This window comes from Myripristis murdjan, chromosome 6, assembly GCF_902150065.1.
Source record: "Myripristis murdjan chromosome 6, fMyrMur1.1, whole genome shotgun sequence".
Lineage (NCBI taxonomy): Eukaryota > Metazoa > Chordata > Actinopteri > Holocentriformes > Holocentridae > Myripristis > Myripristis murdjan.
Genome location: NC_043985.1, coordinates 31,682,331 through 31,707,425, shown reverse-complemented (window position 1 = coordinate 31,707,425; position 25,095 = coordinate 31,682,331). Strand labels below are relative to the sequence as shown.

Below are 25,095 nucleotides of genomic sequence, written 5' to 3'. Positions count from 1 at the left end.
TTTTATTCTTCAGTCTGCCTTTAAGTCTCATGTTCACTTGATTGTATTTTTACACTTTTACCTTTATTTATGCTGTAGTAAACCCTTAACCCTTCACCCTTGGAGTTTTGAAAGCTTTAGAAAACTGATGATATAAACTGAAAAATGTGCAGTCGTCAACCAAGAGACAAAACTGTTTTCCTCTGTTTTCTGAAAAGTTGATATTCTGGAGATACAAGGTTTTGCTTGGACAGCAGTGAAATGTGAATTTGCAGCTGAACATGAACTGGAGCAGAACACACGCTCCTATTCAACTCAACATAGCAGGATGGTGCCAGTATCCCAGCTGGTGGTATTGTTATTATTACTATTATTACTATATTATTACTAGATTATATATATATTATTACTATATTATTACTATTATTTAGTACTTTTAACAAGCAGCCACAGCACATCTCCTCTGTTCTCAAGGATGTGAGAGCAACTAACCATGATGTCCAGGTGATTTACATAATTATTTACTATTTAATCACTTCATCTGAAAAAGCCACTTTTTCAGATGAAGTGTTTACTGTTATTATCACTGGTTTTTGCCTCCTCTTCAGGCTGGTTGTTTTATTTTATTTTATTTTATTTTATTCTATTGTGACTAGAGCAGTGTTAACTCTGACTCAACGTCTTACCATGTCAATCCTATGTAGCATTTGTGGCGCAAATGGTTATTAATGACTGGCAGTGATAATCAATAATATCAATGTCTTAGCTCTGGGTTAATTAGTAGCTCTCCTGGGTTATAAATCACACTCCGGGGAGCGGCCCTGAGTAACAGGCACTTATCTGAACCACTGCGTGTGTGTGTGTGTGTGTGTGTGTGTGTGTGTGTGTGTGTGTGTGTGTGTGTGTGTGTGTGTGTGTTCACTGTGTATAGCGGCTCATTTACATTTTACTGCGGGTCTCTGGCGTCATTTGAGGCGTGTTGCTGATTGATTTGACTGTGATCTGATGCTAATGTGAAAAATGTCTTTGTTTTTTTCATGTAAAGTGTTTTATTACTATCTGTAACTAAAAAAAGTAACATGGAGACATTGCCAGTATAAACTGCAGCTTCTGGTAAACTAAAATAGAGCAAATGAGGGGCGTACAGTGTGGATTTTGTGAGCGTGTCATACTGTCAGAGCTCTTTCTTCCAGGTTGTGGGTTATTTTTAATTGGGAATTAAAAGTTGAGCATCATACGCACCTTTTATTGTGTCATTTCTCATTTTTCACATCCACTTCCAAAAATCTAGTTTGAGCTCCTTCTGCGTAATTACATAGAAAAGTTGACATGGAGCAACTCTCTCCTCCCTAATAAGTAAGTCAGCTATCTAAACATTTTTTACCCTCAAGGTTGTTGTTGTTTAATTATCTCCTTTTCAGTTTCACATATACATTTTACACAAGTGCATTAGCCTCCCTCTCACTGCACTTGCTACTTGCTACTCGCTAAGTAAGCCTAACTTTAACCTTTAGACAGTTGTTTAATTGCTTGTAGTGTGCAGCTCTGTTACTCTATAGAGTCTAACTACTACCATAATGTGAGGTATTTACAGCTGAATAACACTCAGCATGCCATGCCACTGTGTGGCTGTATAATAGGTGTGTACAGGTACTGTTAATGAGTAACTGTTTATGTGCTGCAGAGTGCTGCATGCAGGTGTGTTCACCTCTGTGGGATTAATAGTGAGAGGTGTTGTGTCATGAAGTGATTCTTATATGTTTTCATTCTAATAAAGAGCTTTCCGTGACTTATAATCCTGTCGCTTTCCATAATAAAATTTAATATATACAGTTATTTAGACACCAAAGCATTTTAAGGCATATTTGTGGTGAATGTAATGTATTGTGATGATATTGTGTGGTGATAGTTTGTATAATGCACATGTTGGCACTCTGTGGGAAGAAATAACAGAAAGTGAAAATAACGTGTACTCGCTGACAGAGATGATTATATTCCTGCATTATCCGACCTTTTTTCATGCAGCTCAATCTAATGAATGAAGCGCCGAGTCTTTTACTTGCTGTCTGCTGTTGGGAGGTAAATCAAGTGGAAGTAAGGGAAAAGGTTGCTGTCAGAAGTGGGATTCGAACCCACGCCTCCAGGGGAGACTGCGACCTGAACGCAGCGCCTTAGACCGCTCGGCCATCCTGACTGTGGTTAATGAATAGAGCATATTGAATTTATAATCTCAATACAGACATAATGTACACTACATGTATTTGAGTATGATAACCTAAAGCGCCGTGGATTTTTATGGAAAAAAAAAAAAAAGAAAAAAAGAAAAAACAACGTTATATCATGCGGTTTGGTAGAAGTTAAGCGGAGTCGCCGCACTGGCCCGTTTCCTCCGTCTCTTTCTCCCTCTGCTGGTGAAACTCACAACTGCAGGCTGCGGTACAGCAGGTTGGTTTATCGTCTCTGTACAGATTTATGTAAAAGAAAAAACAAGTGTTACTTATGACTTCCCACCAAGCCAGATCTTGGCAGGAAAACCCTTACATGGCACCAAATGGGATTTTTTTCTACTTCAAATTAAATGAAAAGGAGAGTTTAATAGAAGCTATGTGGAGAAGTAGCATTGGCCTTGGGTGTGTGGCTCCCTCTGCTGGTGAAGTTCAGAACTGCAGGCTGCGTCAGAGAGCCAGCTGCTTAGTTTATGTTCTCTGAACAAACTTACGTTACAAAACACTGTCATAGTTTCATAAAATGTGGGGCGGTACGGTACAAAGGGATGTCATCATCAATGATTCAACCTTGTAGTAATAACCCTCCACCCCTCACTGCTGTGCGCTCCCACAGTTTGACTAATGTTGGAAACCCCCGACCTGACATGACTTTCTAACAAACCAGATGTTGGCAGGAAAATCTCTACTTGAATCAAAAAGGGAAATCTATTTCTTTCTATTTGAAATTAACTGAAGGGGAGAGTTTAGTAGAAGCAGTCTCCCTCTGCTGGTGAAGGAAAAATGTGATACACTTTCAGAAAATGTGGTGCTTTATGCTTCAAACGGAAGAATAAAAACTGTAAAGCAATAATAAATAGGCGATGCATTCTGTGTTTATCACACCACCACAGATAAACGTGTAATTAACCACTAAGACACATTTGACAGATCAAAAAAATGTCTTATATAAAATTATTACATAAGAGATTGTTATTTTATTACATTATTTTCTTTTATTTTATATCATTATATAAAATCAAATTATGTCTCAAAATTGGAAAAATAAGCTGTATTCTCCACTCTGGAGATTTTTTTTTTTTTTTTTTTTTTTGCATCATTAAGAATCATTTTATTGTGCCTCTTATCCTATATCTGTCATATTTCTGTCCAGTTTATTATTTTATACACCATGTGCAGGAGAAACGTGTGTGAGCTTGATGGCTGGTATCCAGGCATCATTCACATTATTTTTTTTTTTTTTTGAACCTGAAATTCATTGGACGAAGCAAATACCGTAAGATAAGTTACTGTGTAAAGGAAAGTTGGGGGAAAACTTTATTATTCAGGCGTCAGGACTCAGAGTTATAGTTTGTCCTGGCTCATTTCTGTGTTATGATTATCGATATTAAACCACAGCCTGAGCTCAGCAGACAGAAACAGACCACACACACACACACACACACACACACACACACTGAATATTACACAGTGAGAGGTGACATCAGATCTACACACTTTATGCCGCTCTGTCTTTCCTAATTTCAGTTTGTTGTTTCTTTGTTTGTCTTTTTCTGTTTGTTTTTTTTTATTGTTTTCATTGCACTTCAGCAAAATTAATGCATTAGTTTAACATTCAGTCCAGTATGTAAACCAAAATGCAATTTTTTTTTTTTTATAATTTTCCTCCCAGTACAAATGACCTGAACTTGAGGCCTGACCTTAAATACTTAAAGGGACATTCCTCGTGATTTTGCATCTTGAGTATAAAATCTACAAAACGTCTGAGCTTCACGTTTCTGCTGATCTTTTTCCAAAGCGAGCAGTCATATTTTAGAAGTGACATATTCTGTTTCCTCCCTTTCCTCCAGCTGCTGGTTTCCATTCATTCCACTACAATATGAAAATGAACTTTCAGAGACTTCAGACTTTCTTCACACCAGAATAAAGTCCTCCACATGACTTTTCCTAAAAGCAGCAGCACTGTTGTGTTTTCAGGACTTTTTCAAACTGAAACGCTCCCTCCTCCTCCTCTGCCAGGGAAAATAGTCCCCAGGGAAACGTTTTGCTTTCAACAGCCAATTATCAGCTGTGTAGCTTCTGAATGTTGAAGCAGAACATTGTAAAGCGTCTTTTTCAACCAGAAATTCACATTTTGATTGTCTGTTGTGAAACCTTCAGCTCCCTCATGAGTCTTACTAAATGTTTTGTTGTGATGTAAAATGTGGGTAAATTGTCACACCTTCAAAATCAGTGGTATGGTCCTTTAATGTCACGGCTGTACCTTATTGATGGTTCTCTTATCTTGCACATTGTCAATTAAAACTAAGTTGTGCATGTTTATGTGGACGTGTGTGTTTTCTGTCCTGTGACCCGCTCAGCTGTGTGAGGGAGCAGCGACGAGGCTCCGGCTCGGCCGTGCGTCACAGCATTAACACGGCGGTGTGATCTGCACCCCGTTTTCCAGAAACATGACGATCCCAGCATTCCTCAGCTCTGCACACCGCTGCCAGAGAACCTGACAGGGAGAGGAAACACACTCACACTTAGCTTTAGTTTTATTTGTTTGAACATTTAAAAATCAGACAGAAAAAGAAAGAAGACAGCATGAAGTCAGCTCAAATAAACAACAACAGTAATGATAACAATACAAAATTTTATTTGTAGCACATCTAATGCAATATATTTAACTGAAAGTGCTTTACAACAAAAATACAAAGAGGTTTGAAATACAAAAATAATATGTGCAAAAGTGCAGCAGAGGAGATAATGTCCATACATGTCTCTGTATAAATTATATAAAGACCTGACTTTGGCATGAAAAAGGAAAGGAAAAAACAAAAAAAGTAACAATAAGAAATAAATAAATGAAAGAGCAAATATGAAGAAGATAAACAAGTGAATGATAGAAAATTAAAATATAGTCAAAGAAAACAGATGACAAAAATGAGTGATAATAATAGAATAAAAAAAGAAAAAACAGTAAACAATGCAGTTTAGCTATTTTGATTTTCTAACCATCTTTAGTATCAAGAAATGACAGATTTGTACTTTCATGTATATGAGATTCTTTCAAAAGTCTTTCTCAGATTTTTGTCAAAGTGACAAAGTGACTGAATTTTCATTCAGATTCCACAAAAATCTAAATCAAAAATCATTTTAAAACAACACTGAAAATAACAATTCAAACAAACTTTAATGAATTCCCTGTTTCATAACTGAACACTTTAAAATCATTTTCACATTTGCTTCACTTTGTTTTTTTCCTGTTGCAGTATTCATATTTTTCTCTCTTGTTATCCTTTTAATGATTTTTTATCGTCTTTTTCTATCTTGCATTTTTAATATATAATTGAGTTTTGGAAGAGTTCCTACAAGGTTTTAGCTTCCTACCTGTCCTGCATATATGTTCTTTTTCTTACTCTCCTTTTCTTCTTCTTCTTCTTCTTCTTCTTCTTCTTCTTCTTCTTCTTCTTCTTTGTGTTCTTTGTCTTTTTTAGTCGAGTGTATGTGTGTGTGTGTGAAGTGAGTCAGACTGTATCAGGTGTGTATACACATTACGAGTGAAAGTGAAAGTGTGTTTACACGTGAGTCAGGGGTCAGGTGTGTGTTGTGAATTGTGTGTATCTGCAGCTGCATTGTGAGGTGTGTGTATTACAGACAACACTAGTGTGTGTGTGTGTGTGTTCATGCTTTTTGAGTTCATACTGTGTAATGTCTTTGCATATATGTGTCATAGAAGTGTGTGTGTGAGTGTCTGTGTGTGTACAACAGGATGATGGCAATCCTCTGTGCTGTTTATTATCTGTGCGTGTTTGGACTGGGTGTGTGTGTGTCATTATGATTTTCGTCTGTGCTATTTATTGCATTGTGTTGACTGAGATAGTGTGTGTGTGTGTGTGTGTGTGTGTGTGTGTGTGTGTGTGTGTGTGTGTGTGTGTGTGTGTGTATTGATGCTATCAATCTGTCAGCAGAGCTCATCACCCTCCTGTTCTCTGCGGTTGACCAGACGAAGCAGCAGCTTTCTGTAGACGCTGCGACATCTGACACGACACGGCGAGATCACACGTGGAGCGAGACGCAAAAACCTCACAGCTTCTCCACAGCGCCACCTACAGCGCCACCTACAGCGCCACCTAACCCCGGTGTAAGGCGCCCCCTTGCCGGTTAGGGTTGACAGATGACCAACATGGACGAAACATGTCAATGTCTTCAGTCCTACATCGCTCTGTGAGACAGGATCAAAGACGGTCGGGGACAAAATCCTTCCTATCAGAAATTTAGGAGAACTATCTCACAATGTGCCCGCTACTGCGACCTACGTCTACTAACCAACCAATAGGAGCGCAGTATAAAATGACAACACCTATCAACATGACACTGGTACTAAACCCAATGATGAAGGTAAAATGAGCGAAACTCTTGAAGCTCTTTATTAGAATGAAAGTCCAAGTTCTCCTCCTCTTCTTCTTCTTCGGATTTTTGTCCAAAAACATTATTGCCACTTAATATTAATAATTAATATTAATGCATTAATATCACTGTAGCAAGGCTTCATTGTTGTTTAGCTTGATTGTTTACCACTACGGCACTGCAGATGGATCACGTACGCCGATGATGTTTTCTTGTATATTGATTTACATTGTGGCCTGTCAGAGTCAGTCAGTGTGAGCATCGTACCATCGACATACATCAAACTTGACGTCATATTGATATCTCACAGTCTGTAGGCGCCGTTAGTTTGATGTGTTTCCTGTAGAAACAGGTTGTTGGGGTGGCATCAAACACAGAAGGGCATCTTTCAAAAGGCAAAACCACTTGGTGATCAGTTATGGATGCATGGAAAAGATCACAGCTAACACAGGAACTCAGTCACTTTTGCTGCCAGGACATTTGAAATGAGACACTTTGTACTTTTACTGCAGTAGATTTTTACTGCACTACTTCTACTTCTACTGCAGTCAGATACCAGCAGAGTGACAGTACCTCTACTGGAGGAGCAGTTTGTAGTACTCTTTCCACCACTGATGAACAAAAACACACTGTGTTTTGTCGGTCTGTTCTGTCTATCTGCCAGAGAATGAGGTGATTTCATCCGGTATGGGACAACATCACCAAAAGGTCAAAAAGTCAAAAAGTTGTAAAAGTCAAGTTTATGTGCCTGTAAGTTTTGCCCACAGCCACACTGACTTCTCTGTTTTCCCCTCATTTGACACATTCTGGTAAAATGCATTGTGCAACTCTTTGCTAATGTCCTTGACTGGGGACTATTTGTAGAGCAATGTTTCTTAATACTGCATAAAAAAAAAAAAAACAGGGAGATGCACTTTGGACAGGGACAGTGCAGGACACAACATTTGAAACTGGTAAACGAAATGAAATGAGTCATAATTTCTTTTTTGCACTGTTTTATTTTATTCACAGCGTAATAAAAGTAAACATGCACCCCAAGTGTCCAAGTTCTGGAGTTCTCGATGTTTTGTTTATGTTTATGTTTATGTTTATGCTTTCATAAATTCAAATATGGACCAATTTCATGCCAACAGAAAATAACGTTTGTACTTCTCCAGAGTTAGTATACTTTTTATTACTTACAGTAGGTGTACTAAAGTAAACTTACAGCATAGCATGTTTTGTAAGGAGTAATTTTGTACACTTTGTTTCATGTTGTATTAAACAATGTGGCTTAATGCTTTTATTTAAAAAAAAGAAAAAAATAATTTAATTAAATACAAAAAAGAGAGAGACTTTCTGAACACTATAAAAGGCTTCGTTATCAGCATTTTGGGTTATTTTACTGTTTTCCTAAAATGACAAACACAATGTTTTTTTTTTTTAATTTCTAATTATTAATGCCAAACAATAAAGTCTTGGAACAGAAGCTAAAAAAAAAAGTACAGCTCAGATGATCACATGTAAATTTTCATCTGATATTTTCCAGCAGCATCAAACATGAATCATCCAGTTACAAAATCAGAGTTGTTGTTTTTTTTTTTATCAGGTTTTCTGTTAAAGATGATTCATGACTCATTTTCCATGACAAATGATATTGCACATGATGCCCTTTCCGGTCGTAAGGTCGTAGTAAACTTTTCTAAATTTTTCTCAGTAAAACACACTCATCATGACCTCCAGCTTCTCCTTTTTGTTCTGACGGTAGACGTTTTCACTTTAAATACCCAGAAAGATGACTATGCCTCTGATCATTTGAGCGATATCTTAATTTATTTTTCTTAATTTATTGATTGATTTTTTAATTTATTTTTTTGTTGTGTCTGTCGGCACACCTTATTAACAGTGCTTTTATTTTATTGATTTTATGTCTTTTCTTTTTTATATCATAATGGCCAAGCAGTTTGAATTACATTGTGCATAAAAAGTGCTACACAACTAAACTTGTTTGCTATATAACATCAACAAGATTTTAATAATTAATTAATTAATATTAATTATTATTATTTATTTTTTTTAAATCTCATTTTTACTTGCACAGTGCGGGAGTTGTTGCCATCGCATTTCACTGCTGTTGTACTTGTACATTCATGCATGTGACAAATAAAAATCTGGAATCTTGAATTTTGAATATTATATGCGAGACTAAATAATTTGTTAAGGTGGATGAATTTTTGTTGTTTTACATTTTAAATGCTGAAAATAAATTAAATGTGTCAACCTTTAATTAGATACGGCATGCGTATTAAAACAGGCAGGGAATGTGAGGTAATCCCGGTTTGAGAGGGAATGTAACGTATTCGTAGGCGCCGGTCAGCAGAATGGTATTCTCATTTAAAAATAACACAACACAACACACAGCGCAGCAGAAATGTGGACATCATCATCATCATCATTGGCTGCTGGGAGGTCGTTGGTTCAAATCCCCGCAGCTTTAACACTCCGTCGCAATATTTAATCTGGTGACACAGGAGAGGATTTTACTGGACTTTACTCACTTGCACTTACTGGAACAGTGAGACAGCACAGGCACTACCCTTAAACACGCACACACACACACACACACACACACACACACACACACACACACACACACATCAATGCACAGGTACACACACACACACACACACACATTAATGCACAGGTACACACACACACGAACATGAACATTCACAATATATGTGCACAAACACATGCAGACACACACACACACACACACAACCACCTCCACCTCCTCTGCTCCTCCTATACCATGTAACAATGACACCAGTGTTTGCAAGACACATTTCACGCTTTCACTCACCCACCTACACACACACACACACACACACACACACACACACACGCCCACACACATAAGCACACAATTCAGAGGAGTTAAACTGAAGTGTGATATCAGAGGTCACTGAGGGTGCTAAATGGGAGTTGTTTTCTGTCTGTCTGTGTGTGTGTGTGTGTGTGTGTGTGTGTGTGTCAGAGGTGGGATGGGGCCAGTGTTGCTCTCTATAAATACCGAGTGGTGATGGAGTCTGGGGTCAGAAAAGCCAAGAGCTTCGAGCCGACACTGCAGAGCATTCAGACCAAAGTAAAGGGGCAGTGCAAAAATTTTTGAAGGAACAGGAAGAAAATCAGACGAGGATCCGAACTCAGACAGAGAGAGACTGCGATGGCAAACCACAACGGTAAGACTCTCTCTATCTGTCCATCTCTCTCTCTCTCTCTCGCTCTCTGCTGTCCATATTAGAAATGTTGCAGGCGATTACAGCGTCGGTGAAAAATGTGCTGGTGCATAAATCTTCACTGTGGTGTGATATGACCCATCCTGATTCCAGCAGCGAACACCAGACGACCAGGGACAGAAACTCGAGCCTACATCATATCTGTGTGTTGTTTTACGCTGTGAGAGGAAGAACCAGCTGTAGACCAACAGTTACAAACCTATATCACACGTTTGTTCATTGGTTTTTATTTTTATTTAGTTTGACTTGAAAAAAATTAAAGTGGTTTTCCTTTTTCATTTAAACACAAACCACCAAATCAACAATTCAACAAAAAAAAAGCTGAATGGGGCTTTTTCCCATAAATTTTTGTATCCAGCCTGTGGAAAAGGTTATCTGGCCTAATATTATTTATCAAAAGCAGCATTACCAAGGTGCTTACTGATAAAATTAATTAATTGATTGATTGATTGATTTAGAGACCTTCAGCTGCATGAAATGTGCTGACAAAAAGTCCTAACCAGGTGGAAGTGGGTAGAAACAGAATAAAGCTACAGCGTTACACACTGCAAAAACATCGCAAAATTAAGAAGTTATTAATCCCATATTTAGGGTGCAAATCTTGGTTTTCTTCAAATAAGGTAAAAAAAAAAAATACCAGTGGGATGAAATTCCACTTTTTCCCAGTGCAGTTTCACTTGTTTCAAATTTTTTTTCAGGGAACAAGTATAAATGTGTTGAAACGAGGAAGAATGAGGCAGATCAGCCACTAGGATCAAGAAAATGACACTTTATTCAAGAAAATTCTGGAAACAAGTTGATTAGTGTTGGAAACAAGTGGGATTATCTCATCCCACTGGCAGATTTTTTTTACTTTGTTTGAAGAAAAACAAGATTTGAACTGCAGATGAGGACAGATGCCTCATTAACACGAAGATCAAAACGAGCTCAGCCTGACGAGTTTTCAAAGTGTCACCAGTCAAAACATCTAACATCAGCACCACAGACCTCAGACACACTCCCCTCTGCCTCTCTCAGGTGTAGGTGTGATTGTCGGCATGGATCTGAGAAGCAACGAGAACAACCGGGCTCATCGCACCCGGGAGATGGACCGGGAGCGCTTGATCGTGCGCAGGGGGCAGCCCTTCTCCATCAGCCTGCAGATGTCTGACACCCTGCCGCCCAAACACCAGCTGGCTGTGGTGCTGCACCTGGGTGAGTCCGCTTTGACATGCAGCACACCAGGAGGGTCCTCTTCTTATTCATAATCACAACCAATCTATCAAATAAATAATCAATAATTAATCACAACTGTCGGTCTTTATTGTTAAGAAAATCCCTCACTGTTTCGGCTGCTTTAATCAGGATAGGTTTGCACATCAGTGGTGGAAGAAATCCTCAAATATTTAACTTAAGTGGAGGTATCGACCATAATTGGAAGAAAACTCCATTAAAAGTGAAAGTCTTTCGTAAAAGTGCACAACTATTTTCAGTAAAATGCAGCTATCTATTAAAAAACAGAGGTAGGTTATTGTGAAGATTCCTTTCAGAGAGTTAAATTATTGATGCATGAACCTGTAAGAAGTATTTTAATGTTGTAGCTCTGACTGCTCCATATGCTGTTGGCTGGTTTACACTCTAACAGTGCAGGACATCTGATGTTTTGCATGGAAAAGCTTCTTCTGCAGAGGAACTCCAGCTGTCAGACAAATGTAGTGGCAAGATTTCCCTCTGAGATGTACAGCAGGAGAGTCTCACTAAATGGAAATGTACTTAAGCCACTTTCCACCTCTGTTTAAAGTGTCCATAACATGCTGTCAGTCCAGCATCAGGTACAGAAGGGAGGACAAATTAGCCAACACACCCTAAAGTGACCGGCGAGGCTTATTGAATATATTTCACATTTTTTTGTCCAGGAGCGCGGGACGAGGTGGTGGTCAAGGTGCAGGCGGGGCGCGGGGCCGGGGACCGGTGGTGGTTCAGCCAGCAGGCGGTGCAAAGCGAGATGCTGCTGACTCTGCACAGCCCAGCCGACGCTCTCATTGGCCAGTACCGCCTGGCCGTGTTGATGATGTCACCGGACGGTCGCATCCTGCAGAAGACAGGCCTGCACATGTTCTACCTGCTCTTTAACCCGTGGTGCAGAGGTAAGAGAGAAAGGCCAAACGCTGCTCCTGCTGTTTCTGAATCATTGCGATTTTTTGCTGCTTGTGCATATTTTCGCCTGGGGATTTGGATCCAGCTTTGAAATGTTCAGGTCCTTTGCAACATTTAAAGTTTATAAAGTTCTTTCTGCAATGAATACCCACCTTATCCCATCTTTATTATTTAATGTCTTACTCATGAGAAAAAAATCTGCCAGCGGGACGATACAATTCCACTTGTTTCCAGTTCAGTTTCACTTGTTTCAGGGATTTTCTGGGAGCAAGTATAAAAAAAGGCAGAATAAAAAGGCAGATCAGTCCTCTAGTATGGGGAAAACAAGTTCATTAGCACTGGAAAGAAGTGAGATTTTTACCCTGTCTTAAAAAAACAACAACAAACAAACAAATTTTTAACCATGGATGTGAAAGTAAATGACTTATTAAGATGGAGATATTTTTGCATTGAGAAATAAAATACACTGGAAACAAGCAGGGATGGGTTTTCTCTGTTGCTTCCGTCTCTCCCACGTGGTGAACCACATGCCAGCTCCCCCGGTCACCAGATTTGACCCAGCTGAGCTCCGGTGGGACGTCCTGGTGTCTGAGTCTGTGTGTTTTCCACCTCCATCATCAAAACACCAAATGAAGGAATTTCTCGCAAAACAACAGTGTCATGCCCCTGTAATAGGAGTCTAGACACCGGAATAATTCAAATCAAGGCACAAAACAGCGCTGGCAGTTTGTGCTGATGTTCCTAACACAGCTGACTGTGTGTGTGTGTGTGTGTGTGTATGTGTGTGTGTGTGAACGCCAGATGATGCTGTGTACCTCCCTGATGAGAGCCTGCTGCAGGAGTACATTATGAATGAGGATGGGATCATCTACAGAGGAAGCTGGGATGAAATTGTCAGTCTGCCCTGGAATTTTGGACAGGTAACACACACATACACACACACACACACACACACAAATATGCAAATGCACACACATACACACACATTTTTAGAACACAGCTTTAGTAGAGCACTTCCTCCCTCCATTACGACCCAACAGAGAAAGAAGCAGAGTGGCAGATGGATGGTTTGGGGGCTTTTTATCACTGAAAAAAAAAAAAAAAAATCCAACTTAATAAGTAATTTGGTCTCAAAATCTTGTTTTGTGAAAAAAAAAAAAAAAAAATCCAGCTTGTTTCCAGTGCAGTTTCACTTGTTTCAGGATGTGTTTTTCCCTGGGAATAAATCTGCTGAAACAAGGCAGAATAAGTCAGATCAGCCCACGAGGATCAAGAAAATGACTCTGAAAAATTCAAGAAAATTCTGGAAACAAGCTGATTTGTGTTTGAAACCAGTGGGATCTTCTCATCTGACTGAGAAATTTTTTTTTCTTTATTTGGATAAAAACAAGATTTGAACACTGAACATGAGACTAACTGGCTTGTTCAGAGAGAGTTTTTTGCAGGGACAATGTGGGACAAAAGTGCCTGTGAACAGTGTGTGTGTGTGTGTGTGTGTGTGTGTGTGTGTGTGTGTGTGTGTGAGTGTGTGGGAGAGAGAGAGAGAGAGTGTGTGGCAATGTGTGAATTGTGGCAGCGGCGTGACAGCCGAGACTGAACGGCGGGATCAGGAAATGTGTTTGGGGGACGGAGGACACTTCTCGACGGGACGTGTCAGAATGTAACCAGACCGCACAAACAAGGGCTTGTCCCTTCACAGCCTGCTGGGAGAGCAGCCAGCAAAACTAACAGGCAGGAGGACAGACAGACAGACACACAGACAGACAGACACACACACAGACAGACAGACAGACGGCAGAGATGTAGAAGAGACACACAGATACGGAGTTTTGGTCCAGTGACAAGCATGTCAGCCTGTTTCCCTCACTGCCGTTGTGCAACTTCTCACTTCAGTCAGCACTTCAGTGACTTGCTTTTCTTTAGTTTCTCCACTGAAGTAAAGACGGAATGATGCCATAAAAAAAGAGATATAGGAGCGAGGGGTTGGGGAAAAAAATCGATGACAAGAATCGGCAAGAATCGATGCAACATTTATGACATGTTTTTATGACAGAGTCGGTCAGTCTGTCCCATTTTGCTGCAGTAAAAATGCTTGACGTGAGGTGAGCTGAAGAACATGAAAACATTATCTTATAAGATGAAAGAGATGTTGACAAAGTTTCCTCTTGGGAATATAATTTGCAGTTGTAAAAAGGTTATAAATCCCAATATATCGCAATACTCGGCATACTGAAAAATATTTAAATCGCAATACAATCATATTGTGACTTAAGTATTGTGATAATATCGTATTGTGAGGCCTCTAGTAATGAGATTTGTGTTTGTCCTCAATCAGGCAGAATCAGCTCTTTGCAGAGGGTTAGATCAACGGAAAATATATTTGACTTTGTCTCCTTTCTGTGTAAAATACGACCAGCGAACTTAAAGAACACCCAAGGCAAACTGTTCTGTTGGAAAAACATTTAAAAAGCCTTTATTATCACACGGCTGAGTACATTTTAAACACCTGGCTGCTGACCAACGTGTTTCAACTCAAACAGCCTTCAGACGGAGAGACGGACTGAGACTTAAAGCATATTTTCCTAAAGCTGGCACAGCGTGACCTCACGAAGCCAAATTCATTTTCATTCAACGTGTGAAACCATCAGATCACTTTTTTATTATTATTTTGACCGGACCTGCTCAAGGTCAGCTACATGCATCGCTGTAAAGACTTCAGCTGAGGGAATTCTGGCTGAGGAAAGTTTCTCCTGGCCGACGAGGAACCTCTCTGTTCTTTCATGTTCCTCCAGCTTTGCTCTCATGATCACCTCTTTATTTTTGTTGGTCTTTATGCCTCTCTCTCTCTCTCCCTCTCTCTCTCTCTCTCTCTCTCTGTCACTCAGTTCGAGGACCATGTGGTGGACATCTGTTTCGAGATCCTGGACAACTCCAGAGCCGCTCTGAGGAACTCGGAGATGGACACCAAGAGCAGATCGGACCCCGTCTACGTCAGCAGGACGGTCTCAGCCATGGTGAGGAGCAGCGACAGATCACGAGACCGTGGAAGTCCTGAGGGGTTTTTCACAAAGCAGGATCAGCAAGTTGGCCAGATAACTTTAAAAAGTGTCAATGAATGTCTTCTGAAATTTTATCTGTTAACCGTCACCAGGGACGGCTGGATCATGACCCTAAGCAGAACATTCAACCTTTGTTTTACAGATTTAAATCACTTCGATATAGCATCATTTTTTCCCACAGTTATCTGGGTGACTTTTTAATCCTGATTCGTGGAATATCCTCCTGTTTCGGTCCTATTTTCTTGAGATAAGTTCTTTTCTGGAAATAACAAAATAGTACTGTCAAGATAGAAGATAGAAGAACTTATTATCCCCAGAAAACAGTAATTATCTCGAGATTACGAAACATATTTTCTCATATCTCCCAGAAAAAAAAAACAACCCAAAATAACACTGCATGTCCTCGGTGAACCTCTATACAAGACCAAACCTTTGGTGTTCACTCATCCTCATCCACACGGCAATGATTCAGGTTTTGTTCAGTTCATAAAGTTTCTCTTTTTGCTGTAAACAGTCGGTGTCTGGAAACTCAAACTGCATCAAGAGAATATTTAAGCCCCTCCCACACTGTTTGATTGACAGGTGATGTCTGTGAAGTGCAGAAACAGCACAGCAGTAAGGTCACATGTGCAAGATAAGGATAAAGATGCATTATCATATTTAAACCTGAGCTGTGTGGCGTCATTTCATCTCTGAGTCACCACCTTGACCGTGAAGCTCCCTCTGTACCTGTCCAGGTGAACTCTAACGACGACCGGGGCGTGCTCTCCGGCCGCTGGGTGGAGCCATACTCAGACGGGGTGGCGCCATACCGGTGGACCGGCAGCGTGCCCATCCTGAGGAGGTGGAGCGAGTCGGGCGCCAGGGCGGTGAAGTACGGCCAGTGCTGGGTGTTCGCCGGCGTGGCCTGCACAGGTGAGGCTGCAAACACAGACAACTCACAGGTAACCCTTTGAAACCTGAGCACATTCATTTGATTAAAAATAATAATAATAAAAAAAAATAAGGCAATTTGCAGTCAAACAAGAAATGACCCAAATTTTGCAAGAAATAAGAAAATGTTGCAAGAAAATTACCCCAAAAATAAGTGAAAAAAAAGAAGAAAGAAAAGTAAAAAAAACAAAAACAAATACAAAAATGCCCTGAAATTAAGCAAAAAAAAAAAAAAAGGAAAATGATATGAAAATTAGCAACAACATTTTTTTCTTCGTGTAACATCCTTCTATATATATATATAATTTGAATATAAATTAAATTAAATACATTTAGATATCTAATTTTCTCTCTTTTTTGACATCCATCCAGGTTTCAAAGGGTCTAAAACACGTCTGTGCTCAAATTCTCTTGTTAATATGTGCAGCTCACTGGGGAACTGGGTTGGATGAGTCAAATTACTTTTGAGATTTCCACTGAGATTTTTGAAATAAGAGAAATGAAAGCCTGTAGCATCACCTCGCATTCACCCAGGTTTATATAGCCAGTCACTGCGAGGCAATTAAATGAACTTTCATCACTTTATAGCCATGTCAGCAGGCTAGATGGGATTTGTTTTGGCAGCTTGCTTAAAAATGGGCCAAGAAAATAAAAGCAAAAAACTTAAATCAATAGTCTATGAAATAATTATAGTTAATGGGACTGCAGTTTTAGAGTGATAGAGCTGGGTTACTGGTGTGAGTCTGGTTTGGTGGATTTCTGCAAAGACCAGAGAGGGAAAGACAGAAGGGAGCAGGTTTTGTGTGAATTTAACCCCCGCTGTGCCGGCAGTGCTGCGCTGCCTGGGAATCCCAACTCGCTGCATCACAAACTTCTCTTCGGCTCACGACGTGGACGGGAACCTGTCCCTGGACGTCCTGATCAACGAGAAACTGGAGAACATGACGGGAAGTGGAGACAGCAGCTGGTAGGACAACACACACACACACACACTAAATACACTGAACATCAAAACTGCTTTCAGATAAGACATTAGAGGTCATTATTCTAACTTAACTTGCCACTTTGTCTCATCATACTGCGGTGAACTAATTCACAGTTTATTCCACAGACAGAAAAAAAAAGCTACTGGTCTGAACTGGGAGAAAGTTTGGTTAGCACCGACAAACCAGTTAATCTCACCCTGATGTGCTGATATTAATGTAAACTGCATGTTCTGCAAAAATGAACTGAAATCTTTTTTTTATGACTTTTCTTTGGTTTCAGACTTTTTTGGCCTGATTTTGTTGTTTTATATTTACATGATATTTTATTGTATTTATATTTCACACCAGATCACCTATATTTCCTCTCCTCTCCTCTCCTTGTTTCCTCACATCTCCTTTCCTCATTTCCTCTGCTTGTCTCTTCTTTATGTATCCTCTCCCTCTTTCCTCTCCTTGTTTCCTCTCCTTATCTGTTCTCCATGTTTCCTCTCCTTGTTTCCTCTCCTTATCTTCTTTCCTCGTTTCCTCTCCTGGTCTCCTCTCCTCTCCTCATTTCCCGTCCTCGTCTCCTCTCCTCGTTTCCTCTCCTGGCTGTAGGAACTACCACTGTTGGGTGGAGTCGTGGATGAGGAGGGACGATCTGGCAGCAGGATACGACGGCTGGCAGGCTTTGGACCCGACTCCTCAGGAGCGGAGCGATGGTGCGCTCCTCATCCCTCTCTTCCTCTCCACCTTTCTCTCTCTCTCTCTCTCTGTCTATTTCTCTTATCCACCTCTTCTCTCTGCTCCTCTCTCTTCACCTCCCTCCACCTCTCTGCGTTGTTCATGATCTTTCTCCTCTTCTCCTCTCCCAGAATCCTGTCAAACCTCCTTGTGTTTTTCTATAAACTGGCCTCAGGGCTGTTTTTCATTTTAATAATCAATTAATCAATTTGATAATTAAATTTCACAAATGCTAGAATTTACACGCTTTTCTTAATTTTATATAATTATAAAATAGCTGTTGTTTTTGTTTTTGGATGCTGTTTAAACATAATTTGGGCTCTTCTGAATTTGTCATGAATATTTGTTTGAAAGAATATTACATGTCTTTCTGGCATCATTCATGTCACCTTCATCAAAAAAAAAAAAAAAAAAAAAAAAAGTCGTAATCTGTGACGAGTAAATAAATGACCTGTGATTTCTGTGGTTTTCTCCTGTCCAGGTGTGTACCGCTGCGGCCCGTGTCCCATCAAGGCCATCAAGGAGGGCGAGCTGGGAGTGAAGTATGACGCTCCTTTTATATTCGCTGAGGTCAATGCTGACATCATCCACTGGATCGTCCAATCAGACGGCCGGAAGCGGCAGGTGGGATACATTTTTTTGTTTAAATTAACTGATTATTTTTTTTTTACATCTGGCTTTCCCCATTCCACAAGAAAGTTTTTTTTAAAATAAGATTTTCCATGTTTACAACTTAACATAAACATAAAAAACAACATTGTTACGCTGCAATTTTTAAATCACTCAGTTTTATTGAGGATGATTGTGATTTATATTTTCATCATTACTGTTGTTGTTGTTGTTGTTGTTGTAGTTCAGAGTGGACCAGAACAGCGTGGGGAGGAACATCAGCACCAAGAGTGTTTACGGGAACTTCAGAGAAGATGTCACTCTGCAGTACAAATACCCTGAAGGTTGGCTGGAAAACAGACAGACAATAAAGCAGTGCATTTTGGGAAACCAAAAATGTATACAGCCGTGGAAATGAACACTCACCATAAACAAAAAAGTAATTTGTTTTCTGCCTGAAACTGGAGAAAGTAGAGCTCTGAACCCAGGATACCGAAATGTCCAATTTGTAATTATGAGTTTGATGACTGCTCTTTTTTTTTTTTTTTTTTTTTTTTTTTTAACAAGTTGGATGTTGTTTTTAAGGACTTCTGATTTCAAATGAATGCAGCACACATCCTTTCTTTCTTTTCTTTCTTTCTTTCTGTCTTCCCTCCTTGCAGGCTCACAGAAGGAGAGAGCGATCTTTGAGAAGGCGGGGCGTCGGGTCACACATCCGACCAATGGGGAGGCAGAACCAGAGAAACTGCAGCTGTCCATCAGGCACGCCCAGCCCGTGTTCGGGACAGACTTTGACGTAATCGTTGAGGTACGCAGAAGCAAACTTTTACAAACATACATTTCACATAAATTATGAAAACTCCCTTCTTCCCTGTTTCCAGCTGCTCTCATTTACAGACAAAGTTACATGGAAATGATCACATTATTATTAGGCTACTATTATTATTTAACTTTATTTGATTTTATTTTGATTGATCTTATCTTATTTTATCGTGTTATCCTACTGTGTTTTTCACCTTTTTATTCTGCTTCTATTGTGTTATCTTGTGGTGTTTTATCTTGCTGTGCAGCACTTTGGAAAACCTTGTGTTTGTTAAAATTGTGCTATATAAATAAAGTGGATTGGATTGGATTGGAACACAAAAACTACCTCAACAACTTTTACCCTCTTTTTAAATCCAAGTCTTTACTTCAGTGGAGTTCAACACCAAACTGTGACCTCTGCTCAAGCTAAATATCTGCAGAGTGACGGTGCTGTAGGATGTGCTGGTTCTCTTCCCACCGCCGCTCCTCTGTCCCTGCAGGTGAAGAACGACGGGGAGCAGGACGCCACCGCTCAGCTCACCGTGCTGTGCCTGGCCGTGACGTACAACTCTCTGCACCGGGGCGAGTGTCAGCGCAGGACGACCAGCATCACCGTGCCGGCTCACAAAGGTAAGCAGCTTCCCCTTCGACAAGGTGGATCCAAGAAAATGTTGTCCTATCAATCCCCCAAAACTACTCCGAAATACTCAAACAGCCACGGCACTCACTGAACAGTAGGTACTTTTGGGTGACTGTTTGAACACACTCAAAACACAATTGTGTCATTATCTAAATTTATTAGAAAATATTAGAAATGGAGCACCAGGCTAGTTTTACATGTTGCAGCTGGGATGCAAATTCAGATTCTCATTTTAGATAGAAGTTACATAGAGAACTGTTTCATGCAAATCATGTACGGGGTTTGCTTCCTCATTTGGGATTTTCTGGATGAGCATTTGCAATTTGCAGCCTGCAGCTAACTGTACAAAAGTTGTATTGTGTGAAGGTAGCCATGTATATTATTTATTGATTGATTTTAGAGCCGCTATAGATTAATAAACTTCTGTTGGGTTTGATAAGCCCAAATAAATCTGTAAAGGGGGTATTATACTTCTTCTCCACGCCAATAATGAAATAATGATGATAATGATAATAATTGTGTTTGAATAGCACTTTTCTAAAACAAAAAGAAGATGCAGGTGTTGCTACTCTGCCTCTGCTTTTGATGATAATCGTGTGTGTGTGTGTGTGTGTGTGTGTGTGTGTGTGTGTGTGTGTGTGTGTGTGTGTGCGTGCTCTGCTCAGCCCACAGGGAGGTGCTGCGCCTGCGTTACGAGCAGTACGCCGCCTGCGTCTCGGAGCATCATGTGATCAGGGTGCTGGCCCTGGCGGAGTCGGCGCGGCACAACGAGCCGGTCCTGGAGTCGACCAACATCGAACTGAGCGTGCCTGAACTCCACATCAGGGTGCGTGCACACTGAGCGTACTCAGAGGCTGCGGCTGGACACGTGGTAGTTTCATGTCATAAGAGGAGGCAGATGGTGGAGAGATAGAGGCTGATCACAGTAAACAGGTTCAAACAGCCCAAAGAGTTTGCTTATGTGACACTGAAGAACAATTTACACCTTTAGCAGCTGGGCTTATTGCAGACCCCCCCAGGATTCTGTGATTGCGGTTGTTTTTGCAGGAACCTGAATGCATCACAGGACATTAAACAAACCATGAATACACAGCCCTTGGAAACATGGGGAAAATGGGTCCAGATTAGCTCTAGCTGCCATTTACCATCACTATGAATTTAATTAATGTTACAAATTTGATTTTTTTTTTCTTGACTACGCTACAGTTGAAATTTGCACTCCACTTTTTTTTTAAACCTCAGTACTCATTGCGAGCAAAATGGCACCTTGAATGTATTATTCTAGTCTTCTACAACTTCAGTAATGAAATGTAATGTAATGAAGCAGTGAAGCAATTAATCCTATTTTCATAAAAAAAAACTTTTTAAAGCGTGTTTACAGTTTTGAGAGGAAAAACAAAATGAATGCATTTAAAAGCTCTTTTTAATGTCTGCAGAGTGTTGTAAAAAATGAGAACTGCACAATGTCAGAATTTAAAACTCCACCATTGAATTTTCCATGTACTGTGGAGTGCTGAGGGGTGCTGTTTTGAATTTTTTTTGACACTGTCTTTGCCCTCTCGACCCTTAAAATCCATCACAAAACTCTCAGACCACGAGGACCGGATCGCTGTATGACAGATCTCTTACATACAGGAACCAGCTTCACTCCCTCGTCTAACCAGGCCGTCTCCTCTCCCTCCAGATCTCTGGCAAGGCTTTCCTACATGAGGAGGTGACGGGCGTCGTCTCCTTCACCAACCCTCTGCCGGTCCAGCTGAGAGGCGGCGTGTTCACTGTGGAGGGAGCCGGCCTGCTGCCCGCCACCGAGATCCCTGTCCCGTAAGAGCTGAGCCTCAGTCACCTGGTTGTGTGTGAGAGGCATCTGGCTGAGTGTGTGTATGTGTGTGTGTGTGGTTGTTCTGTTCACATCATTAGACAGAATGAAATGGGGTCCAGTTCTACAAACCAGTGCCTGACCCATAACCTGTCCTATATTCGTTCATAAACATTCACCATGTCATCCATGTTGGTTGATGTGCAGCTTCGGCTACGTTCAGACAGCCAGCAGAAAGTGGCCTAGATCTGATTTTTTTTCCTCAGATGTGACACAGATCTGATTCTATATGGCAGCGTGAACAGCGAAAAGCCTCATATTCAATCTGGATTTTTCAGTTCTGATTTGGCCCATTTTCATATGTGCTCCTAAAGCAGATACAGATCTGATTCGTGCTGATGTGACGCTGTGTGAATGCACAGATCAGGATTGATTTTTTTGTTTTTTTTTCCCACTGAGCATGTGCACATCTGTCACAGAAGACAGATTAAAACGCAGTGATGTCGCTTTAGGACACAAGAGTAAAAGATCACAAGTCCGGTATGATGCATCGCCTTTGAATTGTTTCAAATGAAGCTCCAAAGTGTGAGACTAAAAAAAAAAGGCCTGTGTGTGTGTGTGTGTGTGAGTGTTCAGCCAAAATGTCATGCAGCGTGTTCCAGAAAAGCATTGCTGCTGTGTTAGCATCATTTCGGAGTGGGAATTAGAGTGTAAAGCCTATAAAGTCTTACCACAGTTCCTCCTTCAGATATTAAACATTTCAGTGGTTTATTAGATGTTGTGCTTTTTTTTGCCTGCCAGGATTTTTTTTTTTTTGGCAAGGAAAACAGATGTTGAAATCAAACCACAAGTTAATTGTAGGTGTATCTGTGGGTGAGGACCTGTACCACATACACAGTAACACACGTGGGAATAACTAATTGCATTGACTTGTGTTACTGTAATCGAGTAGCTATTTTGTGTACTTTTGTGTATTTTTTAAGTCAGTAATTTTACTTTTACTTCAGTCCAGTTCTGCCTGAGTTTTGTCCTTCACTACATTTTAAATCAGATCCATTACAGAGAACAAATGATCAGTGACAGACTGTGGAACCTTTCACAATAAAAGCTCAGTCAGCAAAGATGAGAAGTGGAACCCGCTTCAAGTTTGTTGGCTCTTTTTTTTTTTTTTTTTTTTTTTTTTTGTCATTTCCAAATTTCACAATAAAAACTACACCATGAAAAACTGCAGCGAGGACCATTTAGACTCAACTGGCAAAAAAATGTTGAATAAGTCATATTACATGCTTATTCCTGTATGCTGTTGTATGCTGACTTCCTCCCTCACCTTCAATGGTCCATTTTTAGACAATGACTTCCTCTCCTGCCTCTCCATCAGTTCCTCTGTCACTCTTTCCTGCTTTTTTCTCTTCGTGTCGTCTTCCATCTGTCTCCCTACCTCCTCTCTCTGTCCACCATCTTCACCTCTTCATTCCTTCCATTCCAGCCTTTGCTATCCACCAAAGCCAAAACCACCTCTTTTAAATCCAAAAAAACATGAATTGAAGCATTTCTCTGTCTCTGTCTGTGTTTCAGTGGTGTCCTGAATCCAGGTGAGGAGGTTGCCGTCAGGTTCTCCATCAAGCCCAGTCGCACCGGGCTGAGGAGGCTCCTGATCGACTTTGACTCCGACAAGCTGAAGGACGTGAAGGGAGTGGCCACCGTGCTTGTCCACAAGAGGTCGCGCCTCTCCACGATGGGTATTTTTGGTGCGATACCTCTGAATTGACCAGTTAACTGATGTTTGATGATGTGATTTTCTCTTGCTGTGAAGGAATGCGAACAAATTTACGTTGAAGGGATATAAACCCACACAGCACAACCTCACTTCCAGCTTTAGAGAGGAGATTTTATTACTGAATTGATTTCAAGGAAAGATGTTACTCCAAAATAGGAAAATCCGACGTGAACAATGAACAATGTTAATTTTCAAGGTGATCTCTTGACCTCTGACCTCCAGCTCTCTGAATGAAAATGGGTTCTCTGGGCAGCCTCTCCCCTTTGCAGACACGCCCACCTTCTGCTAATCCCATGCAGTTTGGGCCCCAAAGCCTGCAGTCCACATGTGTTCTTGTGGCCTGTTGTAAAATGGTGTGTGTGTGCAGACTGGGGCCTAAACAGTCTTGGAGCTGCATCAGTTGGCTTTGACTGGAAAGCTGAGACTCTTGTGGATTCAATGAGCCACATTTGATTCCTGTGTGATGATGTTGGCCCCCATAGCAGCCATTTCACTGCAGGCAGAGCATTTTGTCAAACTGGATGTCGCTGTATAAAATGACCTATAGTGACCTCTAGGAGAATCACAGCCTCATCAAAAAATAAAGGAGATAATCATATCATCCCAGCCCTAGAAAACAGTGATTTTGGGCTCTAAATAAATTTGAACTTAATCCTCAACAAAATCCAACAAGACACTCACCCTCAGTCTCAGGAAAATCATAATATCGTCTAGTATCTCTTGAAAACAGTATGTTTTCATGTTGTCCTGTGGAAAGTTACTAATATTTGGGATGCACTGCGGTTGCTGTAAAAAGAAGTTCCAGGGACGGTAATGAACAAGAACTAAAATCAAATAAGACGAGCGAGAAGCTGCAGCGGCGTGAGCGTCTCCTAACTGAAGCGGTGAGGTTGTGCCGTACGGTTATAAACATTTTATTACAGCCGGTGTTGAAAAATACCAAACTTATCCTTTAAGATAATGTAAGTCAGTAAGTATGCAGTTTGTAACTCGTGATATTTCTGTGTGAAACCTCTTAATGTGACTGAGTGCCTTGCTTTGTACTTTTTTTTTTTTTTTACCACTGTGTTTTACTACGGTTTGTTTAAAAGAAATGTAAAACTGAATCAATCACAAGATTTTCTATTGCCTTAAACACTTGCATTATGTTAAACTTTGGTTGTGTATGCAGTGCTGGAGTATCTTATTATGATGATGGTTATGATTATTATGCACGAATATGATGACTTACATTTGTTTGCACTCAAAACTCCTTTTGCATGAAACACTTGACACTACTCCAATATTTATGCATTTTTATGAGTGACTGTGTAATGCTAAGCTGATATCAAATATATGTATGCTTTCAATAAAAAAAAGTTTACAAAAGCTAACAAGTATTTGTTTGGTTTGTGGGTCGTATCACTGACATAATAATAACAAAATCATTGCCTATTGTGTGTTCACCTGTGCTGTCCTAAGTGAAAACAATATGATATTTTGTTGAGTTCTTATTACACAATACTTTTCCTGACCTTTTGGACTGAAATTGAAAACAAAAAGTCAAAACTGCTGCAATCCAGATTGAAAATGCTTTTTTTTTTTGTTGGCTGGTCAGAGTAAGGATGCAATTTGAGAACATCACTTTGGGCTTCGCTGACTTCCCATGAGCATTTGTCTTTATTTCTTTAGTTTTCTTTATTTCTTGATTTTATTTATAATAATAAAAAAAAAATCATAGCTTGATCGACAGTTATCA

At 40.2% G+C, this 25,095-nt stretch overlaps 1 protein-coding gene and 1 non-coding gene across 2 annotated transcripts; one reads left to right on the top strand and one right to left on the bottom strand.

Moving 5' to 3' along the window:
• Positions 1-2,090: 2,090 nt before the first annotated feature.
• trnal-cag (transfer RNA leucine (anticodon CAG)) lies at positions 2,091-2,173 on the bottom strand. The gene has a single exon. It is a non-coding gene; the product is annotated as a tRNA-Leu (tRNA).
• A 7,628-nt stretch (positions 2,174-9,801) lies between these two features.
• tgm2l (transglutaminase 2, like) lies at positions 9,802-23,404 on the top strand. Its single transcript, XM_030054018.1, has 15 exons — positions 9,802-9,817; positions 10,898-11,068; positions 11,770-12,000; positions 12,812-12,930; positions 14,896-15,024; positions 15,807-15,984; positions 16,834-16,969; positions 17,586-17,689; positions 18,193-18,335; positions 18,565-18,664; positions 18,983-19,128; positions 19,625-19,754; positions 20,430-20,590; positions 21,449-21,585; positions 23,156-23,404. The coding sequence occupies exons 1-15, from the start codon at positions 9,802-9,804 to the stop codon at positions 23,346-23,348; spliced, it is 2,094 nt and encodes a 697-aa protein (XP_029909878.1). The 3' UTR covers positions 23,349-23,404.
• The last annotated feature ends 1,691 nt before the right edge of the window (positions 23,405-25,095 follow it).

Bases quoted from the DNA above. Each gene is read 5' to 3' on its own strand.
- tgm2l (XM_030054018.1), top strand. The intron at 11,069-11,769 runs GTGAGTCCGCTT...TTTTTTGTCCAG, and splicing joins GGCTGTGGTGCTGCACCTGG to GAGCGCGGGACGAGGTGGTG. The intron at 19,129-19,624 runs GTACGCAGAAGC...CTGTCCCTGCAG, and splicing joins ACTTTGACGTAATCGTTGAG to GTGAAGAACGACGGGGAGCA.